Source organism: Perna viridis, chromosome 13 (assembly GCF_037379345.1).
Source record: "Perna viridis isolate PV_CMFRI_1.1 ecotype Kerala chromosome 13, ASM3737934v1, whole genome shotgun sequence".
Taxonomy (NCBI): Eukaryota; Metazoa; Mollusca; class Bivalvia; order Mytilida; family Mytilidae; genus Perna; species Perna viridis.
This window is the reverse complement of record NC_142457.1, coordinates 26,768,123-26,793,133: the sequence shown is the minus strand read 5'-3', so window position 1 is coordinate 26,793,133 and position 25,011 is coordinate 26,768,123. Positions and strand designations below refer to the sequence as shown.

At 32.5% G+C, this 25,011-nt stretch overlaps 2 protein-coding genes across 2 annotated transcripts in view; both read left to right on the top strand.

Moving 5' to 3' along the window:
• Window positions 1-5,028: 5,028 nt before the first annotated feature.
• On the top strand, window positions 5,029-11,739 carry LOC148600141 (CD5 antigen-like). The gene is made up of 5 exons (XM_088556980.1): window positions 5,029-5,193; window positions 7,088-7,189; window positions 9,091-9,241; window positions 9,790-9,959; window positions 11,482-11,739. The coding sequence occupies exons 2-5, from the start codon at window positions 7,096-7,098 to the stop codon at window positions 11,631-11,633; spliced, it is 567 nt and encodes a 188-aa protein (XP_088413106.1). The 5' UTR covers window positions 5,029-5,193; window positions 7,088-7,095; the 3' UTR covers window positions 11,634-11,739.
• A 2,532-nt stretch (window positions 11,740-14,271) lies between these two features.
• LOC148600139 (scavenger receptor cysteine-rich type 1 protein M130-like) overlaps window positions 14,272-25,011 on the top strand; it is a 51,214-nt gene continuing 40,474 nt past the window's right edge. Inside the window, exons 1-7 of the mRNA XM_088556979.1 lie at window positions 14,272-14,445; window positions 15,045-15,192; window positions 16,368-16,552; window positions 20,263-20,410; window positions 22,520-22,695; window positions 23,510-23,657; window positions 24,180-24,349. Of these exons, the coding sequence (XP_088413105.1) occupies window positions 15,095-15,192; window positions 16,368-16,552; window positions 20,263-20,410; window positions 22,520-22,695; window positions 23,510-23,657; window positions 24,180-24,349 (925 nt within the window). The 5' untranslated portion in view covers window positions 14,272-14,445; window positions 15,045-15,094. The remainder of the gene's footprint in view (window positions 14,446-15,044; window positions 15,193-16,367; window positions 16,553-20,262; window positions 20,411-22,519; window positions 22,696-23,509; window positions 23,658-24,179; window positions 24,350-25,011) is intronic.

Sequence of the window (25,011 nt, the reverse complement as noted above, 5' to 3'; positions counted from 1 at the left end):
AATAAATTCATCACATTTATGCTATTGTTATATTGGCTTGAAAGGTTTCCTATACTTTTGATGTTGTCATTGCGTCCGTAAGGTATTACAATACCTAGTCTGCGTATCCAGTACTCCTCTCTTTCCCTACGACAGTTTTTACTTAGAACGGGACTGTTCGTAGGATGGTAATTTTTTTTTCTAAAATACGAACTTTCATGGAGAGTATTAAATGATCTTCTTGATTAAAGTGTTGATAAATTGTCGGGAATTTGGTGGTGTTAATTCCCGAACGATGACCGCACATTCTTTTGTTTAATCGAGAAAACTTGTAAAAACGCAAAATCACCTGTATGATAGTGTTACAGTCTGGATGCCTTTAAGATATTTTTGTTTTGTTCTTTGTTTAAGAATTATGTGACGCTCTTTACATTTTTTTTCTTACAGGTCCTACTGTCACTTAGTAACCTTTCAAATTAACTTCAATCATTATATCAATGTTTTGCAATTGCATAACTCATGCAATCAGTGATATGTTTGTATTATATTCAATATCAGAGATCAGTTGAGACTTGGAATAGGTTGTCGACACAGTTTGAGATTTATTTGAGACTGGCCAAGACTTCTTTAAGACTATTCAAGACTGGTAAGACTTTTCAACACTGTTCGAGACTGGTTTAGACTGGTGAAAACTTAGTCGAGACAAGTCAAGACAAGATCAGACAAGACAAGACTGGGTCAAGACAAGTCGAGGCACAGTCGAGACTAGTTGAAACTTGATTGGACATGGCGAGACTCCGTCGAGACAATCCATGTAATTTTCAGACATATTTATAGACAGAGTTAGCACTCGTTAGAACAACATGTACCCTATTCAGACTATATAACTTAGTAGTGTTAGTATCAGATTAGCCATAAGTCAGCCTCAGAAGAGTTAAGTAGTATGTACATCGTAAGGGGAGTAGAGGATCACAATCTACTTACAGTTCAATGCCGACCGTTAGTTGAAAAACGCATCAACTACACTTGATAAACATATAGTCGATAAAAAACTCAAGCATCCAGAAAACATCTTCGGTATATTTGGAAAATGATCAGGAATCGTTCTCTATAAAATATAAAGAATTTCTATCTACAACTACGTATTTTTATGTAGCTGTACCGTCTTTTCTTTTACCGACAAAACACTATATCAAACGAGCAGATTAATAAATATATACTTGTTAAAGTTGTGTTGTTATACATATACACAGATTTGTTTCATATTTCGTGAAATCATTGAATGATAAATTACAATTGATGAAGCACTTTCACATTTATGACAAATTATAGTACTGAATTTCTCCGTGTAATACATGTACAATCAACAATATATATAATTATCTGACACTTATATTAGTTTAATTAAACATGGGAACAGTTTTATGTGATACTACATGTATAAATAAAGTCTAAAGAAGTAATAGATTCATAGCTGTATCCATCAATTCGCTTAAAAATATTATTCTTATGTTTTCTTATTACCTGCCTTTTTATTGTCTACGTTTACAGAAAACATCATTTCCTTTTAACATCAATAAATGTTTTCAAAGAACTGGACATTTTCTTAATAGAAAAAAAATGGTATTCGTATAATCATTTATATACTTTGACATGTGAAATGTATGAGGAAGATACCTTTCCGTGTTTACTCAAACACTTATCATTGGTTCATCTTTTTATCTTCTGAAGTATCAGAAGGGGTCAGAAGTATTAGTCCATCTGAAGTTGTAAATGGCCAAAAGACATTGCCGCATCAAATATATTTCCCCCAAAATATCATTTATTTGAAGTTTATCATCGTTTGAAACTTTCTGTTTTTCTCCTAAAATTTCTTTTTTGTAGGAAGTCTAACAAAATCACCTATTAGAGTAATAGTCTGATAAACATATGCTACGTTATACAAAAACCTCTATTCCCTTCTGTCATTGGGACGAATGAAATGCGCACACGACTCAGTTGTTATTTTCCACTATACGTTGAGCTCCATAGATAAAACAAAGGATTTTGTATCATATGTGGGAAAATCCATATCCCCAATAAGATGTCTAATAAAACCAGTAGGAAGTAAAAACTTGTCTTAGGTCAAGAGAGTGAATTAATTGTCGCTGTATGTTATCCAAAAAGTAGTTCATTTTCAAATACAGTATTTTTGAACTTGTTGAGACTTTTGTATTTGTCACATTTTGTATCCAAACGTGGCGCAAAAAAGTTTTCTTTTCACATGTTCAAACGTTCAATCGATGAGGTAACAAATGTCCACTGCTACAATTGCACTGACAATTGACCACGTGCACTATGTAATAAAAATATTTTGCAGTTCCGCGTATGTTCTTACTAGTTTTTTTTTCAAATGCATACAAGGTAAATATCATATTCTATCGATTTAATGCACGTAGAAGAAAAATATGACTTTGTTTATCTCACAGTATTTACATTTTAATTTTACCATCTAGTTGTACCTGATTATGCATTTTTATTACACAAATACACAGACGATCAATAAGCTCATGGAAATACAACTATACATAAGGCGGAGTTATCAATTAAACATTTTCTCGTGCATCAATGACGTATTTTAAAATAATTTTCTTCAAAGCTCTTTAGTCCACAGACGCAGTGAAAAAGGGACGGACATGTGACCATCGTCTAAGTCGTATGACGTCTTTTTGCGACGTCATAGATAATTTTTAGACAATTTGCAGACGTCACAAGAGCATTTGCTCAATATCCACGCCACTTCGTGCACAACATAGGTGCAACGTGTTTTAAAATGAAGAAACAAGTCCTATCAGATTCGCAATAAATCACTGGAATTCAATTGTATCTCTGTATTACCAAGTACAGACTATATATGTAAAATATGTGACATAAATGGCAAACCTGTGGAAAAACTATGATAAAATGAAGTTTGTGTAATTTATTTCGTAATTCAAGGCATCTTATATACTGGATATCACTATCTAAATTAGACTACAAATTGACCTATTGATCTCCTTATTTCGCAAAAACAACGTCTTCAATTTTACACAAATAAATTCAATTATTCTGGCAATTTGCCGGAAAAAAAATATCAAGGAAATATATAAAATGATAGCATCATCTATCATGCAATCCTGACAATCGATAAAACGATCAAAATCATCTACTGGTGACACAAGACTTTTGAAAATACAACAAAATCATTTTATGTTGAAACCACCTATAGGAGGGTTATAAAACTTCATGATGAATATTGCTTCTATTTGTCAGTTATATTCTGCCGTTTTCGCGACTCGAGTAAGCAATCTTGACCTCGACAAATTACAACAGTGGGAGAAGGACTTGTTTAATCCAGACAAATTTGTAATTACTCACAACAAAACGTAATACCAACAGCCGTACGCGTGCATAGTTACATGTAAACCATCAACAATTATTTAAAGTAACTGATTAAGCGGAGTACCTGGGCATTACCATCAATAATCAACTCCATATTTTCGCCTCTATTTAAATGTCGAACAATACCACTGCCTTCCTGATTAGGAACGTATCAACATCAAACTACAAACAAACAATAGTCTAGTAAGACTGCAATTGCAATATTCGGGAGGAGTGTGGGGTAACGAAACTAAGACAAAAACATCAATGCAGTAGAGAAATTTCAGAGACGAGCAGTTTGATTCATCTTGTGTATTCACAACCAGACAGGTTTTGTAACATCAATTCTAGAATAACAAAAACTTTTTAGGAATTTCAAGCCATCAGGAAGTATGACATTGTCATCAGCCTTGTCGATATACAATCAGCCAAGATCCTTCACTCCAATAGTACAACAACAAAAGTCCACTTGACGAGATTCCTTCTACTTTTCTGTCGAAGAAACAGCTATAACTCTACCTGTTTAACTAGTTAACTAGTCAGTGTTCGAGTCAATGTTGTTTTTGTAATTTATTTGTTTGTTGTTGTGTCTCAGTTCTCTTACTTTGTATTGATAAATTCAATTTACGGTGGCGATTACATATAAATTCCCACTATCATTTAATGGCGTAACCAGATCTGTTGATATTGGAATAGAAACAAGCGCAATTGGAATTTCTATTTTACATGTATTTCAGATCTTCAATTGAAATAATGTTTTTGTTTGTTTGTTTTTTTTAATCCTTAATTACGTAGTGTATCGATTTCATAAGTTGCGATATGCGTTATTTTTTTCAAAATTTGCACGGAAAAATATATACGTTTTTTTATAAGGTATCTTATTTCTTGTGTATGTTGTCTTTCATTTGAATTACATATAGTACGAATATGTGTAAGCCTCTATGAAGTGGCTTTGAAGAAAACAGTTTCGACTTAAATTGTTTCCCTTCGCCTCCCCGACGAAAACAAAATATAAGAAATAATTTCTATATGCTTCCCGTTTTGGTAAAGGTTCCTTAGTGTCCCTGGATTGCATTTTTTTATTTCCGCTAGAATCCTTGTTCCCTTTATTACTCATTCATTAAAACGTATTTCACTACATATAATACACGGCAAAATTGCTTCATTCAAGGACATTTTTAATATAAATGATCTTTACTAATTGTTTGCCAAACGCTTCTGTTTTATGAAAATCATAGTTTAACTGGTGAAATATGCGTCCTCATTTCTTCTCCGATTTCTTATTTTCAAATGCAATTATTAGTGTGATGTTAAAATATTTAGCCTTTTTGTATGTAATTCAAGAAATGTTTTCATGTTTGAACCATAATTACTTAGCGTTTGGAATATCGTACAGACACTACCAACCTAAAAATAGTGTGCCTTAAAGTATAATTATGACCATTATTCATTTATCACAAACAAAGTCAGACTACTTCGATCCATAGAGTCAATATAAGAAAAAAGTAAATGGAAACCAAATTCCGCAACCTATCTGCCCTATTCTTTCAAAGGGTCAATAGAAAACATACACAAATTATTTTGTGGCCTAAACATAACTACTTTATATCGGAAGTGAAGACTATTACATATAATTATATGAAAGAAGATACTCAGTCATCTGACCAGATCATCAAAGTAATGACAAATGAATCAGTGTCACAGCAAAAAAGGAAAATACTTGTGTGTAAATTGTAAATGCGACCATCAGTCAAGTCTTGGATTAAATTTGATGACTTTTTTTCGAAAATTATTGGTGAATAAATACATCAGTTGGTATGTACACTATTATACAGTTAACATTTTTTAAACCAAACAATCCTCGGGAAAAAAGCAATAGGGTTTACACAAGTTTCGATTTATAAGGTTCAGAATACATTTAATTTGATATATATTTTTTGTAAAAACTATTTGTGTAGAACTGAATTGTTCAGTGTTAAGTTGACGTATTTTATTGTATATCTTTAAATAGTTAGCATCAGGTTTTGAATTTTAATGGAAAACGTTTCATATCTGATTGTACTTTGCTTAAATGAAATGGAATGTCAAAATCCTACATATAATGGAATAAATTACGTTTTACATTTCTTAGATAATTCAAATGCGTCAATATACATGAACATGTCGTAAATGTCAGATTAGTAATGAAAGACAATCTACACATAAAATCCTGTGATATAATAACTGGAGATAAGGAAAACTTGAAGTCAATACAAAAAATCTCTATCTTTATATACCCCCCCAAAATAAAATGGGAGTGACATCAGGTGCTCCAGAAATGTAAGCATGTCCTGCTTAAATAGTGGCACCAGTCATATCACAGGTATGCATGATACGGTGATAATCTAACAACAATAAAGCAGCTTCCAGAAACATTTATTTTACAATTGTTTGAAGATTGGTAACAAAACAGTTGTGGACTACGTTAGCCCATAATACTAGTTATTCAGACATCTATTAGTCCATTTTTGTAAATTCTTTTTTTTTGTGTTTTTTTTCATATTGTGGGGATTCACAAACTCTCGTATTCGAAAATTTGACAAATCTGATTATTTTCGGAAACTATGACAAAAACTTAGTTGTCCAAAGTTATGAAAAACCTCTTGAGATTTGTAGTTAACTATTCTCATTCTTTGGACATAAGGTATTAACTTTGGTTTTTAGTGACCTTCAAATACGAAGGGTAATAGACAAATTATCGAACCGACAAAATCTAGGCAGAAGTTTGAAGGTAGAGTAAAAAAGAACTGTTTATAACATGAAGCAATAAAAGGAAAAAAACCTAATATTTGAAACCACCACAAAGTTCCTGATTTGGTATAGGCATTTAAGTGTGAAAGGTAGGTTTAACAAGGCAATTTAAAATGAAGGGTAGGTTAAGCGATATTTCATAGTACACATTACCCTCCCTTCTATTGCGGCATAACCGTTCAATATTTCCGGAATAAATTTGCCACCAGTCTTTCACTTAAATCAATTCATTTCATACAATTGTACATTACAACTACGTTTTATTCGTTAGATTTGGCTGGAACCGTTTGCTTGCTCCAGCTTGACATATAATAGTGGGGGAGTAGCAAAATTGTCTAACATGACGATATCGTCTAAGAATCCCTTCTCTTCCGAACAGCTTAAAAAGCACAATACATGATGATCGCAGGTTTGTTTTAAATCGGAAACCAATGACGTTGTCTGGCCATTAAAAGTTTTGAAATTGAAAATTAGTTTTACCGTACGCCAAAAAAGGAATTTATGCTTTGGAATACAGCGGCTGCAAAATGGTATATACCAGCAAAGCTTAATTAAATGATCGTTCATTGAACACAAGCAAAGCGTTAGAAATGACAAAATCGGATGCAAGACAGATTTTCCTTGCCATGCAAGTGACTGTTTTGTACTAGAAAATTGCTCAGCTGACAAAATTTAGGTAGTTCCTTGAACATCGGATTATGTTAATTATCTCCTGTCTTGGTTGACAGTTGGTGTCTTAGCCTGAACTATTTTCCCCACGAAGGAACCGCAATGTAGACCCCCTTTTCGTTTTATTATATTGTATTTGTATTAAAAATTTTATAAAGGTCCTTTTCATCTTTCATTTATTTTTATTGAGAATTATAATGTGTTGCAATTTTAATCATGATTTAATTATTATTAAAATCTCTTTCTGTAGGTCTGACGATGCACCAAGACTTAGATTTGATACTTCCTCATCTACTTATGATTTTTTTCTTGACAAAGTTTCAAATTGAAACAGCAAAGTGTGCCGTTGAAGGTAATGTACATTTTGCTTCATTTTGTTAAGACAAAAAAGCAAAATCATATGACATAAATAAATAAAAATGAAAGGAAAAAAAATCAATGCTTCCAGTGATCTAGATTACTTTAAATACGTGTAGCATGTTCTACTTTCGATTTGCGTTTATTTAGTCATTTACCATCAGGTTACGTAATGAACTCTTGTGTACCAATGTAACTTAACCCAATCATTTTGTTATTCGTTTTTCTAATTTTGTCCATTTGCCGAAACGAATTATTTCATTCTAAATCAAATAAGGACCATAAATACATTATGTACTTAGTTAGTGTTTCATGACGTAGAAACTGTCATTTAGATGACGTATCATCATTACACAATCTTAATTTAAGGGATTTCATACATCGCTTCAACCAAAAAGCTAAGATCGATAATACAATAAAGAAGGCAGCCTCATGATTTGACATACACTTAGAAATAGATGGGTCAAGAAAATATTGACCAATATCTATGACAAGGACTATGATTTTTCATTCCGTACTTTCAGATTCCCGTTTTTTCTGTGGTTACATCCATCCAGCTCCTTCATATGGAATTTTCATATAAACAATTATGCGTTATGCCACAGCAGACATTTTGTATTTGACTAGACTAATTGTAATTAGTTCGTCGGACAGAGTAATATTACTGAAAGTTTAAAGTCACGTGTACAGCAACGGAAGTTTCAGTTTTACGGTTGCCATCGTGAATTTGTGGATCTGTACTGTGCATCCAATTGCTCCATGAGAACCAGTTTGTTCTGTGTGTCATGGTTTCATCCTTTTTATCCTTTTTGCTTTCGTCTATCTCGGACTTGCCTTAAGCAGCAGTACGGCTTGTCTATAGAAAAACATAGGCGTCACACCTACCGGTGCGCCTAGCTCATATTCCATGTTTTTAGAGTAGACCAAGTTTCTCATTTACTTTTGTTTCTTTGAATGTGCTGTTTTGGTTATTTCATGTTCGTTGTAGTTTATGTTTTCCCTATCTAGGCTTTTACTCCAAGACAACATTTGCTTGATTTCCGCAAAAAAAAAAACAACTGTTCGCTTGATTACTCTCTCATGAACACGTAGCACGATCATTTGTCTATGATTTCATGAGAATGAAACTACTGTGGGAAAAGTTAGGATAATATGTTTATTAATAAAGTTGTTTAAGTAGAATAATTACGACGCAAATTTCTTGCCTATGAGTATGCATTATGTATAAAAAATTCCTTGTTTTAAAGATAAAAATGCTAATATAACTGAAATCCTTTTTTGCTCGAAAGGAATTAGCAGCTTACAAAGACACTTCTTGAGTAAAAAGTGTTGTCAAAAGACTGCTCGTCGTTCTTGAAACCATTCTAATTTTTTGTAAGGGATAAGCTGCTCAGACAGAAATACAATAGAACAAGGATTTAATGCAAAAAATTATTGTTTTGAAGCAAGTCATTATTTGTCTTGTAATGGTTAGGCAGCTCAAGCATTAACAGATAGAACAACGATATCAAACCATAACTCTTAATCATCATCCTTTAAATTAGCCACCATTACCTTGTTGATCGTCATTACTATTTATTTTGTTTGGCTGCTGGGTTTCAATTTCAATTGTCTTCCATTATATTAATTATGATCTTCACCGAGTTACCAGCATAGTGGGTGCCTCCATAAAGCAGAAACACAAGCACCTCTTGGAATTTTCTGCTTGCAGCTGTATGTTTTTTTTCTTTCCACTGTTTTTGTTTAGTTGATGTGTACTCACACAGAATTGCCTTTGGGTCCCCCCCCATTTTTTTGATATACCACTGAACTTTGCCCCCGTCATTTTTTGCTTTTTTCTTAGTTGTTGTCTTTATTTATTGTTTTCAACATGTATATTCATTTACCCTATTGAAGGCGATATAAGATTAGCTGAAAATACAACGTCTAACTTCATGATCAAAGGCAGATTAGAAGTATATCATGATGGCTTTTGGGGGACGGTGTGCAAGGGCTATTATTTCGGAAAGGAAGAAGCGAAGGTCGTTTGTCGACAGCTTGGTGAAAGGTAGATGGTGATTGTTATGAAAACTATATAACGTGAAGTACAATGATGTTAATTACAACATACTTAGTGTTATTTAGTCAATTAAGTAAAAGTGTATGGGTGAATCATGGTGAAAACAAATCGCATTTCCATGAAAAGGAGATGACTCATGACAAAGCTGTTTGTGTCAATTTTTTTCCCGAACAATACCGGAATTTAAAAGAACGATGTAAATGATTACCATTGTTTCTAGTACATGTGGAATTTTCCAATATTTTAGTAAAATTAATATATTCATATTGTAAAACCGAATAGTACAATGAAACACTTCATATCAGGCGCACGAATAGTACATGAAAAAAGAACAAAACAAACCAATAGAACAAAACAAAACAAAAACCAAAGTTGATGATACTCTCGAAAAAGGGTATCCCGATACAAACGGAAAATTAAAGTTGAACTTTTGCACTTTGCTTGCACTTTCAAAGCGTTATTTCATTTATGTACAACTACCATCACGGTAGCAACAAAACGTGTGTATCAACTCATAAATATTTAATAATTTTCAGCAAAGAACATGCATCCAGTTACATAGCAGGTGGTGGATCTGGTTCAGTTTGGATATCGTATGTACAATGCTATGGTGCGGAGAACTCATTGTTAGACTGTCCTCATTATCGATGGCAGGAAAACTCTTGTACTCATGATAGAGATGCTGGAGTCATTTGCGTAAAAAACGGTAATTTTGATAACCTATAGCAAGATATTTGATTCCTGTACTATTGTGTAAATCACATTCAAGATACCAAATAAATGAATATTTTTTGTCCATTATGTTTACGTTCAAATATTGATTTCTACAATCAGTATATTACTTAAATGTCCTCTTAATGATTATGTTTTGACACATATTAAATATCAGTCTGTGTAAGAATCGTGCAATTTTTTTAATATGTGATACGCCCATACAGGCTATATATTTTTAATTTGTTTTTATATTAAGTTGCTATATAGGTCTATATGATGAAATGTATAATTATTCATTCCAATCTATCTGCTCTAAGGAGATCAGCCATAGTACAGACCAGATTGCATACACATTTCAATATCTTAATAACTTCGTAGAATTTCAATTCTGATATTTCCCAGAAGTTTAATCTAAAGTTTCCACTTTAATTCATTTTGTAAAATTCTATAAATATAGCAAATAAAAGGGAGTTTATTTCTCAAATTAAGCAGATGTGATCATTAAAGGTATACGAGTTTATACGAGTAATCCCCAATGAAGGGCAAAGCTGATGTTCGTTACAGAAAGAAATACATTTGGGAATATTGTAATGATTCTGTTATAAATTTTGTCATTTGAAAAAATTGGCGAAAACTACTGAGATGAGTTTTTATCTCGATAAAACAATACTTGTTTTGCTATCGTCAGATTTAAACCTGTAGCTTCTGGAAAACGTATACAATTACCAGATGATCCCAAATTTATAACAGCGTTTTATATAAGTAATACGCAAGTTAAATTTGATTTCTTTGATAGCATTATTTAAACAGGAGTTTGATAAAGGAAGAAATATTAAAATTCTAAATATTGTCCTTCCACTAATTGCTACAAATGAATTGATTTTATAACATTGGATGGACTGTCAAAGGGTTTTTGGTTACGGAAAGTTCAAATGAGGCAAGAAATAAGTACGAATATAGTCGTGAAAATTACTTGGTCGAGAAAATCAGTCATTATATGAACATTTCACAATTATAACCATCTAGGGAACTAAGAGTTATTCAGAGTTTTGATAAAACCCAGAAGCGATTCATTTGTCGGGTGTTAACACCATAATATATAATTGTTCATTGTTTCAGGAAATGTCGATACCAAATTTGTTGAATTTGTGCCCTTTGAGCTTAGACATTTTCACGAAATTGACATTTTGAGGAGGCATACATTTCTGTAGCCATGAACGAATTTTAATATTTCATTATTTGTTCACATTATGATTATTTTAAGTACTTAAATCCTGTTTAAAAATATAGCAAAACAATGAAGGTTTTGGTTCCTCAGTGTAATAAACATAATAGTTGTTGATAAACTAGACAATATTGCGAAATAGACTGCCTACGGCTCTGTCATCATCGCTATCGTAGTGAATACCACTGTCCTTTCAGTAGGTAGCAAGATAATGACAAGTTTTTTCTAGAACTATTATATAAATAAAATATATTGAAAATAAATATAAAACATGATGTCAATTATTTAGGAGCCATTAAGTTAGCGGGCAAGGATAGGTCAGCACATTTGGTACAAGGTAGATTGATGATATTACACAACAATGTATGGGGAACCGTATGTGCCACTCAATATAATGATAATACTGCAGCAGTGGTGTGCAAACAGCTTGGGGAGAAGTAAGAGCAATACACTTATTTAAATCATGCAAGTATGTTTGCTGCTCCGTTCAGAAATAACAAGGATGTGAACTTGTTTTAAAAATCGATCATGCTAGATAAAAACATATGAATAGAAAAAAATGTGCGTGCTCGTTTTTTGAAAAATTAGCATTTAAAATGTTGGAGGAAAATATATTTCAGGGATTTTCAATTGTGTTTGTCTAAATAGGAGTTGTTTATAAAAAAAAACGAAGAAAGAAACGAGATTTCATAAAAAAAAACAAGTATCAAGTTTGGTGTGTTCAAAGAGTAATTATAGGAACCTGGGGTAAAGCGGTAATAAAAAGAATGTTATTCAGGGACAAGGACCAGACATGGAAAGCAGGCATACACAACAAAGAACACAAAGTAACTTAAAATCATACATACAAAGTGACAAAAGCAAATGGGCAACTCGGACTCCACTAAAAACTGGGAGCATGGACCAGGTGTACCGGTAAGAAAACTCGGATCACAAGGCAAAACATAAATGTTCTATGAAATGGATTAAAAGGAAGAAGTCGAAAAATCCGACAAAAACGATTGAACATGGGCAACGAAAATCCTTAAATTCCTTTAATTTAATTCTAGACTGTTAACTTGTACTGAAATGAATTTGTTATTTCTCATGAGTCCTATATATTTATTTCTTTGGTAACAAGTACATTTTTGAATTTTGACAAAGCTTTTCGATATGAGCAATTTTCGAGGCAGGGAAGGTTTTCAGTAGTTGACACGAAACAATTGGTTTTTTTTTTTGATTTTGAACTTCCAATTAATATAATCAATGATGATCTTTTTTGAAAGACCTTTATATAGTTTCTTAAGGTTACAAAAATACATTTGATGTAAAATTAAATGTTTTCGAAAAGCAACTTGGACATCTATACCAACAACTTCTAAATAGTTTAAAGAATAAATAAAAAAACAAAAAAACAAAAAACAAAAAAAAACAAAACAAAAAAAAAAACCAAAAAAAAAAACAGCAACACGTATTAAATATGCATTTGTGTTTTACTGAATTTAATTTGCAATTTTTTTTCAATATAATTCCAACTGTTTTTACATATATATGCCATCTTCTGACATGAAAATCTAAGCAACTGAAAAAAAAAACAAAATTCGGAAATATTTAACTAATATCTGACACAACAGATAGGACCCCACATAAGAATCATATGGTTTAAATTAATCAACATATGAGTAAAAAATCGCATCTGGGAATCGAGCACTATATAATAATCAAAGTTGCCACATTTGGCTACCAAATGTATCACGATACAGCTACAAAGTGATGTAATATTGTTTGTTTACTGAACACTTCTTCAAAAGAAAAAAAATAACGATAGTTAATAGAATAACGCTGTAAAACATTTTTAAAAGAACCATGAATAGCCCGAATGCCTCTCTACATAAGGCACTTTTAAAAACATATATTTATGTATAAAATCCATTTTGAACACAGGTAAACTGAACACCTGTCAAAACTGAAGAAAAACAAAACGTCCAAAAGGGGTTCGCTACTAGCTGAGAAAAACGTTCTACACATATCATATTTTTTTTCTTTTCTCTTTCGCGTACCCCGGATTTGACTTTTAATAATTGAAGACGCTTACCCAGGCATACATCTGATCCATACTCCTAGTTTTTGGTGGAGTTCGAGTTGCTCATTTACTTTTGTTACTTTGTTTGTATTATGTTGGTAATGTTATGTTCTTTGTTGTGTTTATCTGTTTTCCATGTCTGATTTTTGTCCCTTAATTACACTTTTTTTATTCCACAATATTCTTGGATCCCTTGATTACTCATCTATCTACAGCACCTCATATATTTCTGCGGTTCATATTACTAGTTTTTTGTGTTATGAGTTGTTTCCCTTATGTTCAGTTTTAATGTGTTATTGTATTTAATTCGGTTTGCCACATCGTGTTTGTAGTTCGTCGTTGTTTCCTGCATTTAAATATTGAAATAAATAAGTTGTTCCTTTCCGATTTTTGTCGATTACTTGTTAACAACATGTACACATGTCAATTTCACAAAAAGTCGTAAGCGTGATAATGATCGTTAAGTATAACGTCATAATGCTATTTTTGGTTGTGACATCATTACGTACGATCACCTTTACACTTACGACTTTTTTTGTGAAATCGGCGCCTGAACTGGTGTTGCCGAATAGTATTGACAAGTTAAAAGGCTTAGAAAAACTAAAAATAAATTATCATCATATACCATAACCATAACTTTATTTATCAAATGTTATTCTTTTCCATTATAACTAAACGCCTCAGTGGTCTCGATCGTGCACGCCTCAAGTATGTGAGGTCGCGGCAAGGGGGTAGAGTAAAGACTGGGCGACTCGAATTCAGATTAATATGTCCAAGTGGAGTTGCATGTTTCCCTGCACGTTGTTACTTCAGTAAGCCAGCACATTAAATATTCGTTTATGTGTGTATCTGACTGATTAGCCCGTCGTTCTCATCCTAAGATGAACACAATGTTTGTCATAGGTTGTTAAACCATAACAAATCGATCAATAATTTGGTCAATCAAATTATCTATTATAACTTTTAACGTATACAATTAAGTCTATTATAATATCTACTTTTATTTTACACTTTAAGTACTTTACGTTCCCTGAGTCACATCAACTGATAGAACTGGCCAGATATGGTTAGGTGATGTTGTTTGTAATGGTACGGAAGATCAACTTAGTGCTTGTTCACATTCAGGATGGGGGCAACAAAACTGTACTCACAAGAATGATTTAGTCATCGTTTGCTCCAACATTACAGAAGGTTATTATACATACATACATACATACATACATATATATAGTATTTTAATTTTATAGTTACATGTATGATATAACACCGGACGTTGTCAAAAGTTCTTTTGTTTTCACTTTCAACATTATAAGTTACAACAAGTAATAAATTTGATATCAGCTGAGGATTATCGACTGGAAAAAAATTAACCGTTAAGAAGATCTTACAACACAATAACCGGTGATGCAGACACTTTCAAGGTGCAAACAAGTTCTGATTTTATTGTTTGAGGTTTGGTTGAGTATGTTATCGAGTTGATTTTTATGTATTATTATCATCTGAAGAATTGTGTCAATTGCCAACTTTCAAGGAGTCTTATGAAACAAGCATTTGCATGTAGTTGCAAAAACAACATGTATATTAAAGTACCTTTAAGGATTGTAATTATTTTTTTTAAATCTTTTTTTCTTTTGTTTTGATAAAGAATGATTTATGACAATTATTCTCCAGGAATATTATGATTGATTTGTATTTCTAATAAGTAAATTTTCCTTTTTGTCAAAAGTGTGATTGATATTAGTGATTTTTTGCTCATATCTCTGTATCTGTACAAGTGTTTTACTGTTTAGAAAAGCTGCAGTTAATTGGAAGGACAGAAACGTCCGACTCGGTTTATGGAATGTTAGAAATAATTCGATATGGGATAACTCACAGGACATGCTATCATCACTACAACAATGAAGCTGCAAAAGTAATGTGCAGACAACTCGGAGAAAGGTAGTAAGAAACTTTAATACATATTTTGATATCTATGAAATTTCGAATAATTCTACATTATCGAGCAGCATTGACCATATCTTATTTCAGACCTTAGTATTTGAGCCCCACACCCTTTCTATGGAGCGACTTCAATATAATATCTATACAAATAAAGCATGCATGTAAGTTACAAATCCGCTATTGACTGATGACGTTGACAATATTAATCGTTAAAAATGTAGATTTCAAATTAGAATATAGTTAGCATAAACCAACCAAAAGTCGTTAATATCAAATAATCTTACTAACAATTCAAGACAGTCCGTATACAATATTATTTTGTTACGAATGTTGTTTTTGGAAACGTTCGATTATCATTCGATATCAGATCATAGGTTGGAAAAATTATTGTACAATTTTCGAACATAATACTTAAAGGGGTATTCAAAGCCAGAACAAAAAAACATGGTTAATTATTACTTTCAAGTTGGGCTTTTGGACACGTACACTATGATTAACTATAGGTCAAGTTACATTTACAATGTACATCATTAGATAAATAAATACAGATGTGTGGTAATGTCAGTTTATCAGATGACAGAATATATTTTTTTTATATATATTTTAAAAATAATGTAAAAATCTTTTTGCCTTTTATTTTATTTATTATACCTCAGTTTTTTTCGACAATGTAGTGTTAATGATTAATCTTTGGAACCAAATTTGAGCGGATGTCAAAAGAATGTAATTCTGGGACCAGACATGGACAGCAAAGAACATTAAATGACAAAAAAAAAAAAATAAATACGTATGAAGCAACAAAAATAAATTTGCAACACGGACTTCACTTAAAACTGATGCATAGACAAAGTTCCCTTGCTTTACTAGGAACACCCATTAAGTTCCTTCTAAAAAGTCCGGAACAGACGAATTACCGTCTGTGTGAGACCTGTCAGGGTAGTCAAGGACTTTAAACCCCTCTCGCGCAGTCTGCCGAATAAGGAAAAGGAAACTATGGCATGATGACTTAAATATTGCTGTAATATAACCCTGTTCCAGAGGTTTTTAGAAGATTGAAGGGGTTGGAGATTTTTTTTTATCACTTAAAGTATTCATTCCTCTTTGTTACGTTTCTGCTTTTTCTACTTGATACTATTGACCATGTTGTTTATTTATATATTTTTAATTTTCAGAACAAAATTTGCTTATTTGTACGTACCAAATCCAAGATATTTAACTGACCCTATATTGTACAACGTGGTTTGCAATGGTTCTGAAACAACACTTAGAGACTGCTCACATTCTGGTTTGAATCTGGTTTCACATGACTGCCCATATTTTCATCACGTAGGCGTCAGCTGCTATAATGGAACAAAAGGTGAGTGATAACAAAAATATTTTTTTTGTGATACGTTTTCTTTCAATTTCTCCATTATTAAAAAGAATAATTACCCCACAAAACATGTATGTACTAAGTCTACCAACAAAAAAGTTTTTAGTACCCTGCTGGTTTTAGCCAAAGGGGACTTTAGATTTGTATTCCGTCCGTCCGTCAGTTTATCCCTTTGTCTGTCTGTCTGTCAATCCAGAAAAAAAAGAACTTTATCGTATTTTTTTTAACGCTTGCAGATATTGAGCTGATTAATTTGGTATTTGAGTCTACCTTGATGAGTTAAGATCACTTTATGTTTTGTTTTGCTCCGCTGATTTTTGTCCGAGTTTTGGCCTTTGTACTTAAAAAATACCAAAATTTAAGTTTTTTGCACTTCTGTCTAAATGTTTGAAGATATTCAGCTGAATTTTGGTATGCAAGTTTACCCTTGTGGATTACAAACAAAGTGTACGCTTCGATTTGCTCCGCAAATTATGGGTTATGAACTTACAGAAAGTACCGAAATTTAAATTTTCCGCACTTTTTTGTATATGATTGCAGATATTGAGCTGATCCTTTTGAGCGTGAGTCTATCATATGAGTTTCAGATCAAGTTAATGTTTCGTTTTTATCCGCTGATTTTAAGAAATCCAAGTAACGGCCCTTCAACTTTGAAAAAAATTACCGAAATTTAGGTTTTCCGCAATTTTTTTCTAAATACTTGCAGATAGTAAGCTGAGTTTGATAAGTGAGTGTATCCAGATGAGTTACAGATCAAGTTAAGCTTTTGTTTCGCTTTGCGGATAATTGGCTGAATTATGGCCCGTGAATTTAGAGAAATTTAAGTTTTCCGCACTTTTTTCTAAACGCTTTCAGTTATTGACCTGATATTAGTATGTGAGACTATCTTGATCAAGTTACAGATCAAGATTATATTTTGTTCCGCTTTACTAATTTTTTCCGACGTTTCGAAACCAAAGTCATTTTGTCAGTTTGTTTGTTTTATACTTGATGATCCAAGGTAGTACAGCTCTTGGATGGTATACACTTCTCACTTACATCAAATACCACCCCCACTCCCAATTCCTCATTGTCCCCATCCCGATTCGTCATTGAAAAATCCCAATCCCCATTGATTCGTCATTGTATATTTGTTATGAAATATTTTCATTATCAAATTAAATTTATATTTATTAATTCTTTATACCTCATATTTAAAATGTTATTTTTATCCAATTCGTTTCACGTCAATCGATACTTTTAAAACAAATTTTCCCAACCTACCAATTCCATACTATAGAGTTGGAAGTTTTTCCCGAACAAGAACTGTATTTGGGTCAGTGATATTAACAACCGATAGGGGACTATGTATTGTTTTGTTATTTTGATGATAATCGAACTGTGGTCTTTCGATTACTGATATATTATTTTTTTCAAATATTTATATATCTCCGAAACAGTTGGATATAGCAAAAGTATGGCATGATGAAAGTGAGGATCATGCTGAGATCAATCGATATCCGAAATTTTGAATAAATCGATTTTGTTGCTTAATTTCAATGTCATTACTTTCACAAACCGTCTCCTCTGCAGAACATCACCATACCAATAAGTAAAAAAACTGTGAACTGAAGTAGAGATTTTTAACCCGTTAAATTCTGTCAGAATCTGTCAAGGAAACTGACCTAAGACAGAAGATAGAACAGAAATTCTAACAGATCCTGACCTGATCTGACAGAGATAGTCCAGGGTCTGGACATATTTTTCCCTATTCACTGGCAAACCCTGACATAAACAATCTGGAGTCGAGACAAATAAATACCATAAGTTTTTCCTTAAATTCAAAACTTATCAATTATGCTTGTCCTTATTTGCAAAAAGTTGTCCAATTAATAATGGAAACTGGTAGTATAAATCCATCTTTTCTGTGTGACGTAATTTAGATTTCAAGATTTACAATGATTCGTTGAAATTCCTATGTATACAGTATTTGTCATTATCATCACCCCACAATCTCTCAATCCATGTTCGGCACTCATTGCTCTGTCAATCATCGTATGAAACCATTATTTACATGTGTAATTAATTATATTCAGTCTTAAAGTTATAATTAAAATCTATTTTTATTACAGGACTATGTTCTGTTTAGATGCTTGACAAATTTTAAAAAGTTCATAATTGACAAAGTGATTTTTGAGTGGCAGTATTTTTAATTCACATTAAGGTCACAAATCATTCACGTTATGATCACTGTGAAAATATTTGTATTGACAATTTTAGCATTACATGGGTAGCTTTAACACATATATTTCAGTTGAAATTATTTAAGATATCTTTCTTTTTGGCAAAATGTATTTGTGTATGGACTTTCAATTTACCTAATTCCAATTAGAATATGTTTAAAGTAATATCATATCAGTGACTGTAACACCTATGTTTCAGACACAATAATAAAAATTGATATTATTAGCAAAATATAGGATTGCAAGCACTTCAAAAATCTATAAAAATATACAATTATCGAATGGAATGTTCTTTTCCTTGATACAACAATCATAAGCGTTACTGTGAATTAAAAAAAAACAATTTTAAAGGAATTAACATATTCTTAACATTGACATATTTTTTTGCAAAATGGTATGAGCGCTAGCATTTTTTCTTTCCATAACGGTTTAAAGTAACTAAAATAATACATACAAGTAAACAAAGTTATTGAGCAACTCGGACTCCACTAACGACTGTGAGCGTGTACCAGGTGCATCTGTAGGGTAAATGTCCTCTGCTTTTCTAGAAACACGCTAGAAAATTACTGACTAAAATGCTATTTTTTTTCTGAATCACTAAGTTACTGTTAGAATTCTTTTATTTTTTTTTTAAATAAACATATTCTCAACATTGACATAATTTTCCAAAATATAGACTGTATTACGATCCATGACATATTATGACAGATCTTGAGCAAAAATCTGACAACCTGACAACGTGCATCGCATCTTTTGACAGTTTTGAACTATTCTATGGATGCAAAACCTGAGAGAATCACAGAGATGTTAGAAGTGATCGAAACAATAGACAGTGTCCAGCTTGTTCTGATTTATCTACATTGTTGATTTTTTTAAATGTTGAAAATAAGTTCAGCCATGCTAGAGCTATGCAATTGAAAAGCGAACAAAGACGTTTTTCCAGTTTTCAGCAAATATCTTGAAAATGATAGATAAAGAAAACTTTCAATTGATGAAATGATCCTAATGATAAGGGTTACATAAGTCTTCTCAAGGTTTAAAACGCCTAAATCATGTAGTTATTGTCCTTGAAAGGCAAAAACAAGCAACAATTTAGTTGGTAGAGCGATTCAGGCTCCTGGGAGACTTTTGTCGAATATGTTTAAAAACTGTAAATTTCTGATGTAGTATTCAGCATGATGAGATCAATCTGAAATAAACTGCTATGTTGATCTGTAAAGCCATGTTGTAGTTAACAACCCTTGTTTGACATTATTTTTTTGCAATTCAAATGCAATGCATCACGAAAAGTCTTCTCATCAGACAATACGTGACACATTTAAATAAAATTGAACGATTGTTTCAAAGGAATAAGCGTTATGACATTTTAATCAGAAAAAAAACATGGCCGCTTTTACATAAATATCTTGTGGTTTAAAAGTCAGTTGAGCGATTCAGGTCCTTTAAACACCCTAGTGTGTTTATACTTTACAGTTGAAATTCGGTTAAATAAAGAAACTAGGACTTCGGACTCTGTTTTTGGTCGACTAGAAGTAAAGTACAACGGAGTCTGGGGAACAGTATGCAATAACCAGTTCAACAGTGCAGCTGCTAAAGTTGTATGCCTGCAACTTGGGGAAAGGTAGGTCTAGATGTAAATGTAAATTAGAAGTGCGAAAAGACAACGAACAATTAAGAAGTTAGACCTAGGGTAAGGGGCATAACCCATAAAATCAGAGATATATTTGTATCATTTTTTATTTCACCAAAGCCTTAAAAGTTTTCATTTGAAACAGAATGAAATTAATCCGAGTAACTCAGATGCTAAGATGAGATTTACGTAAACTGGAGAAAACAAACGTTCCAATGATTCGTAACAGTTGCTTTCTTTACCTTAGGTTTACGTCCTTCAAAATGTGGGATGCCCTTAGAAAAGAGTAATCAAGGGAACCAAGGTTCTAGCAGAAATCATAAGAAAGTAATCCATGAATAAGGAACAAACATGGAAAACATACTTACACAACAAAAAACATTAAGTTACTAAAATAATACAAACTAAGTAACAAAAACAAACAAAGAACTCGGACTTCACTAAAACTGCAAGCATAGACCAGGTGCACCGATAGAGTAAGCGTCCACTGCTTGTCTAGAAACACCCACCGAGTTGCTCATAAAAAGTTTCCGGGGTAGACGAAAGAGGAAAGGAAAAAACTATGACACGATGAACAGATCAGTTTTCATGGTGCGGATGGATACACCGTAACTATCCACAAGTTCATGATGGTAACCATAAAACTTCTGTAGTGATGACTTCAATCTTGTAGCAACATATTCCTGGTTCAGAAGCCTATCTGTAATAATTCTAGCGCGATACAAATAGTTTGCGTGGTTACCGCAAGCTTTGGCATAACGTATGAGTTGTGATATGAAAACTCCATACGCAGGTGCTGCATGGATGTTGCCACAGATGAAAGAAAAATTGGCAATTCTGAATGAAACGTCATCACGTTTTTCGTAATGTTAGGTCAATAGTTTTCCAGTACCATCGATATTCATGATATGTGGCTGATTTCACAGTGTCTGTAATATCCTTTATCTCAAGTTCTTTGGGGCAGATGTTTCAAGTCCCCAAAACTAGGATTGGTTTACGATAGTATGTAATCTATATAGCGGAAATTGGGATTAAAGGATCTAGCTAAACGATGTCTTTTCCTTTTGGATCAGATCAGCTATAAAGTCAACTGCAGAAGAGTGTAGGAATAGGCCAGCAAGTAGAGAAGCACTATTTGTTCCCAAAGGAACGCCGATCGTTTATTGAAAAACACGTCCACCAAACTGGAAATATATGTTGTCGATCAAAAATTCAAGCATCCTAAAAAAAACATCTTCTGTAATTGGAATTATATTTTTTTAAAGTATGAGGAATCTCTACCAAGAACTATATATACCTATATCTAGATGTGTCATATTTTTGTTTGAGAAACAACGATATATAATGTTTTTTGAGTCGGAATTTTAACAGAGTGTGAGGAATAGAAGTATACAGTGTTGAAAAGTTCGAGATTTTAATGTGATAATAATATTGAATTAAAGGTCTCCAAAAGATCTTTCGAATTTTTCTGTACTCACATTGAATTAATACCACTACGGAAGTAAAAATTGTTGTGATAAGACCGGATATCCTCTTTGACAGCTGTGAGTATAGCAGTTAAAAGTTTTGAAAGTGGATTGGTGGTACATTTTGCAGATCCAGCTATGTAACTTGTTTGTATGGATTCTTGTGGAATTTAGGAATCCAGTACATAGACGGTTAATTATAATCATCATCTTTGGTAGGGAGACCAAAAAGAGGATAGCACTGATTTATGGTTATCCACTATCTCTTCGTTTGAGAGTTTAGTGGCAGTATAAGTCTTATCACTGATATTATTTTCTGCGTCTATTTCTGATAATAAGCATTGGATGTTATACGTTTTGTAGACATAAACAATGTTGTTTCGGTCTTTGCCTGCTTGAACAAAAACATAATATGTCATATGTAGTAGTCAATGTTTTAGCTACATCGGGGTCTTTGAAAATTGACGTAGCATTGGCACTCATCGACATACTTAAAACTCTCATTCGTTTGAAAATTAAAGACCTCACAGTCTTCCTGTTCTCGTTTGATCCGATTGATCGTTTGACTCCCACTACATGTTTGTACTAGAATATTTACATGAACATGTGTGCTACATTATTTGTATTATTTTAGATCAACACATTCTTCTTTTTACGTACGAAGTCCTGGAAGGGGTACAATATGGTTAAGTAATGTGATTTGTGATGGTTCTGAGTCAGAATTAAGTAACTGTTCTCATTCTGACTGGGGAAATAATAACTGTTTACATGCAAATGATGTAAGCATAAGCTGCTTTAATGGAACAGAAGGTAAAATAATCTTAAATTACAAGCTGAATTGACAAATTAGATTAATAGGAAGTGCTCGATAAATTTTAAGTCAAAACGGAAGTATTATGATAATGACAAACTAATAATAATAACAACAACAATAATAATAATATTTAAAGTTTACAGAGCATTTTATTTTTTTTGGCGGAAAGACAGAAATAAGGATTCTCAAATAGTCTCAAGAACCCATAAATTTGAATTCGACATATCATTTTCACCCTGAAAACCAAATTCCATCCCAATCGGAGCATTTGATTTTTTTTGGGGAAAAATTGATCACAATGGCAATAGGTAAAATAGCTCTTCCGGTTTTGTTTGAAAAAAAATGTTAAGCATCCCAAACTCATATACCAAACAAATTTCAAATTATTAGTCACCGTGGCCCCCGTGATATACCAATGTCCAACATTTTGACTTCTTCTTTTATCTGATGGCCATTTCAAATTGTGCGCCTTTTTCGGAGTTTTGAAAAATTTTAGGTACATATTCAGACGGTTCAAAAATGTGTAAAAAGTTTCGTAAGAATGCGTCAACAATTTCTGAAAATTTTTGGAAATGTAAGTTTTTTAAGTTTGTTTTAATTCCCTGTGCGATCCCATTCTTGTTGAAATAATGACGGATATTCATATATCCTATATTTACATACATATTTATCTCTATTTTTCCTCACTTTTCAATATCGCATCATATCGCAAACTAAAACCTATCGTTGTACAATTTTTTGTTCTCAAGATTAAATGCAGATACTTCAGACAGTTCACAGTTTTAGCAGTGTATTGTTCTCTAACTTCAGGAGGAATCAGATTAGCAGAAAACACTACATCTTACTTCTCAATAAAAGGTCGGTTAGAAGTATATCATAATGGTCAATGGGGGACTGTGTGTGATGATGGTTTTAGTAACAAGGAGGCTGAGGTTGTTTGTCGACAGCTTGGTAAAAGGTAAAATATAATTAAAAAAAAACTTGCCTTCAAATACATCGATATATAAAAATCCAATTTGCAAGATTAGATACAGTTTTCAAAATTTGAGTAATTTCCAAATACTTTATTCCTGCAAATATGCGAAGGCAAATATCGCCTCCCCTATATGTATATGCATATACGATCGTTGGATATCAGTCTATATCAAACTATATAATACATAATTTTATGTCAAGCAAACAAGATACATCGATATATCGATACATGTAGCAAAATCAAACAATTATAAAATGTTAGTAAATATTAGACCTACATTTTTTATCACATGGCAAGTTTTATCAATTAATTCTTTTTGCGCTATACTGAACCATACACCAACGACATTAATAGTCATATCGTTATTAACGTATGATGTACTGGGTTCTCAATGTATTTAACTTATTTATTAACACACAGGTAGGACAACAACGATCTTTTCCTTTCAATGTTCAAAATGTTGCGTTATTTAAGATAAACCGTGAAATCAATCATAATTTTTAGCTATGGATCGGCATCCAGTTATACAGCAGGTGGTGGATCCGGCACCATCTGGTTAGATAACTTAACATGCAATGGGAAAGAAACGTCATTGGGTGAATGCAAACACATAGGATGGGAAGCACACGATTGTGTCCATACCGAAAATGTTGGAATCATTTGTGAAGAAAACGGTAGTATCAAATAGATTCTGCTAGTACTAATATGTACTTCGGAAGCATGATGAATAACACTATATATGTATTTTAATGGTTGTACCGATATCATATTGTGTTAACATACCATTCAGATTAAAAAAAACAAGATGGGTTTTAGATGAAATAAACTGATACTAGATTGGTACCATTCTCTTGTTTTGGTGAACTTAATAATCAATTACGTTTTTATAAAAGAAAAATGATGTCCCATTTCTCTAAAGACACCATGATACAAAGCAGAAAAACACACACACACACACACAAATCAAATCTTAGCAAATGAATCTGTCTTTTCATATTTCGTGTTGTAATTAAAGAGATAGCCAAGACGTTATTGGGGTTTTCATTTTTGTATAATTTTTCTAATTGATATATTGAAGTACTAAATTATCCATCTTCTTTTCGCCAGACGCTGGCCATATTCAAAAAGTGTGGAGCACGCCACTTGAGAACTTTGGTGGGGAGCATGTTTGACCTCTAAAGTGAACATTAGAAGCCAAAATTAAAGTTTGTGGTTTCAGATTTATTTAATAAATGCAGAAATATTAATTTGATGAACTTGCAGCCAGAACTCTTCAAACTATCTAAGGAATTTTGAAGGAGTATTTTCACATTTTTTGGTAGCTCCTTTAATGTTT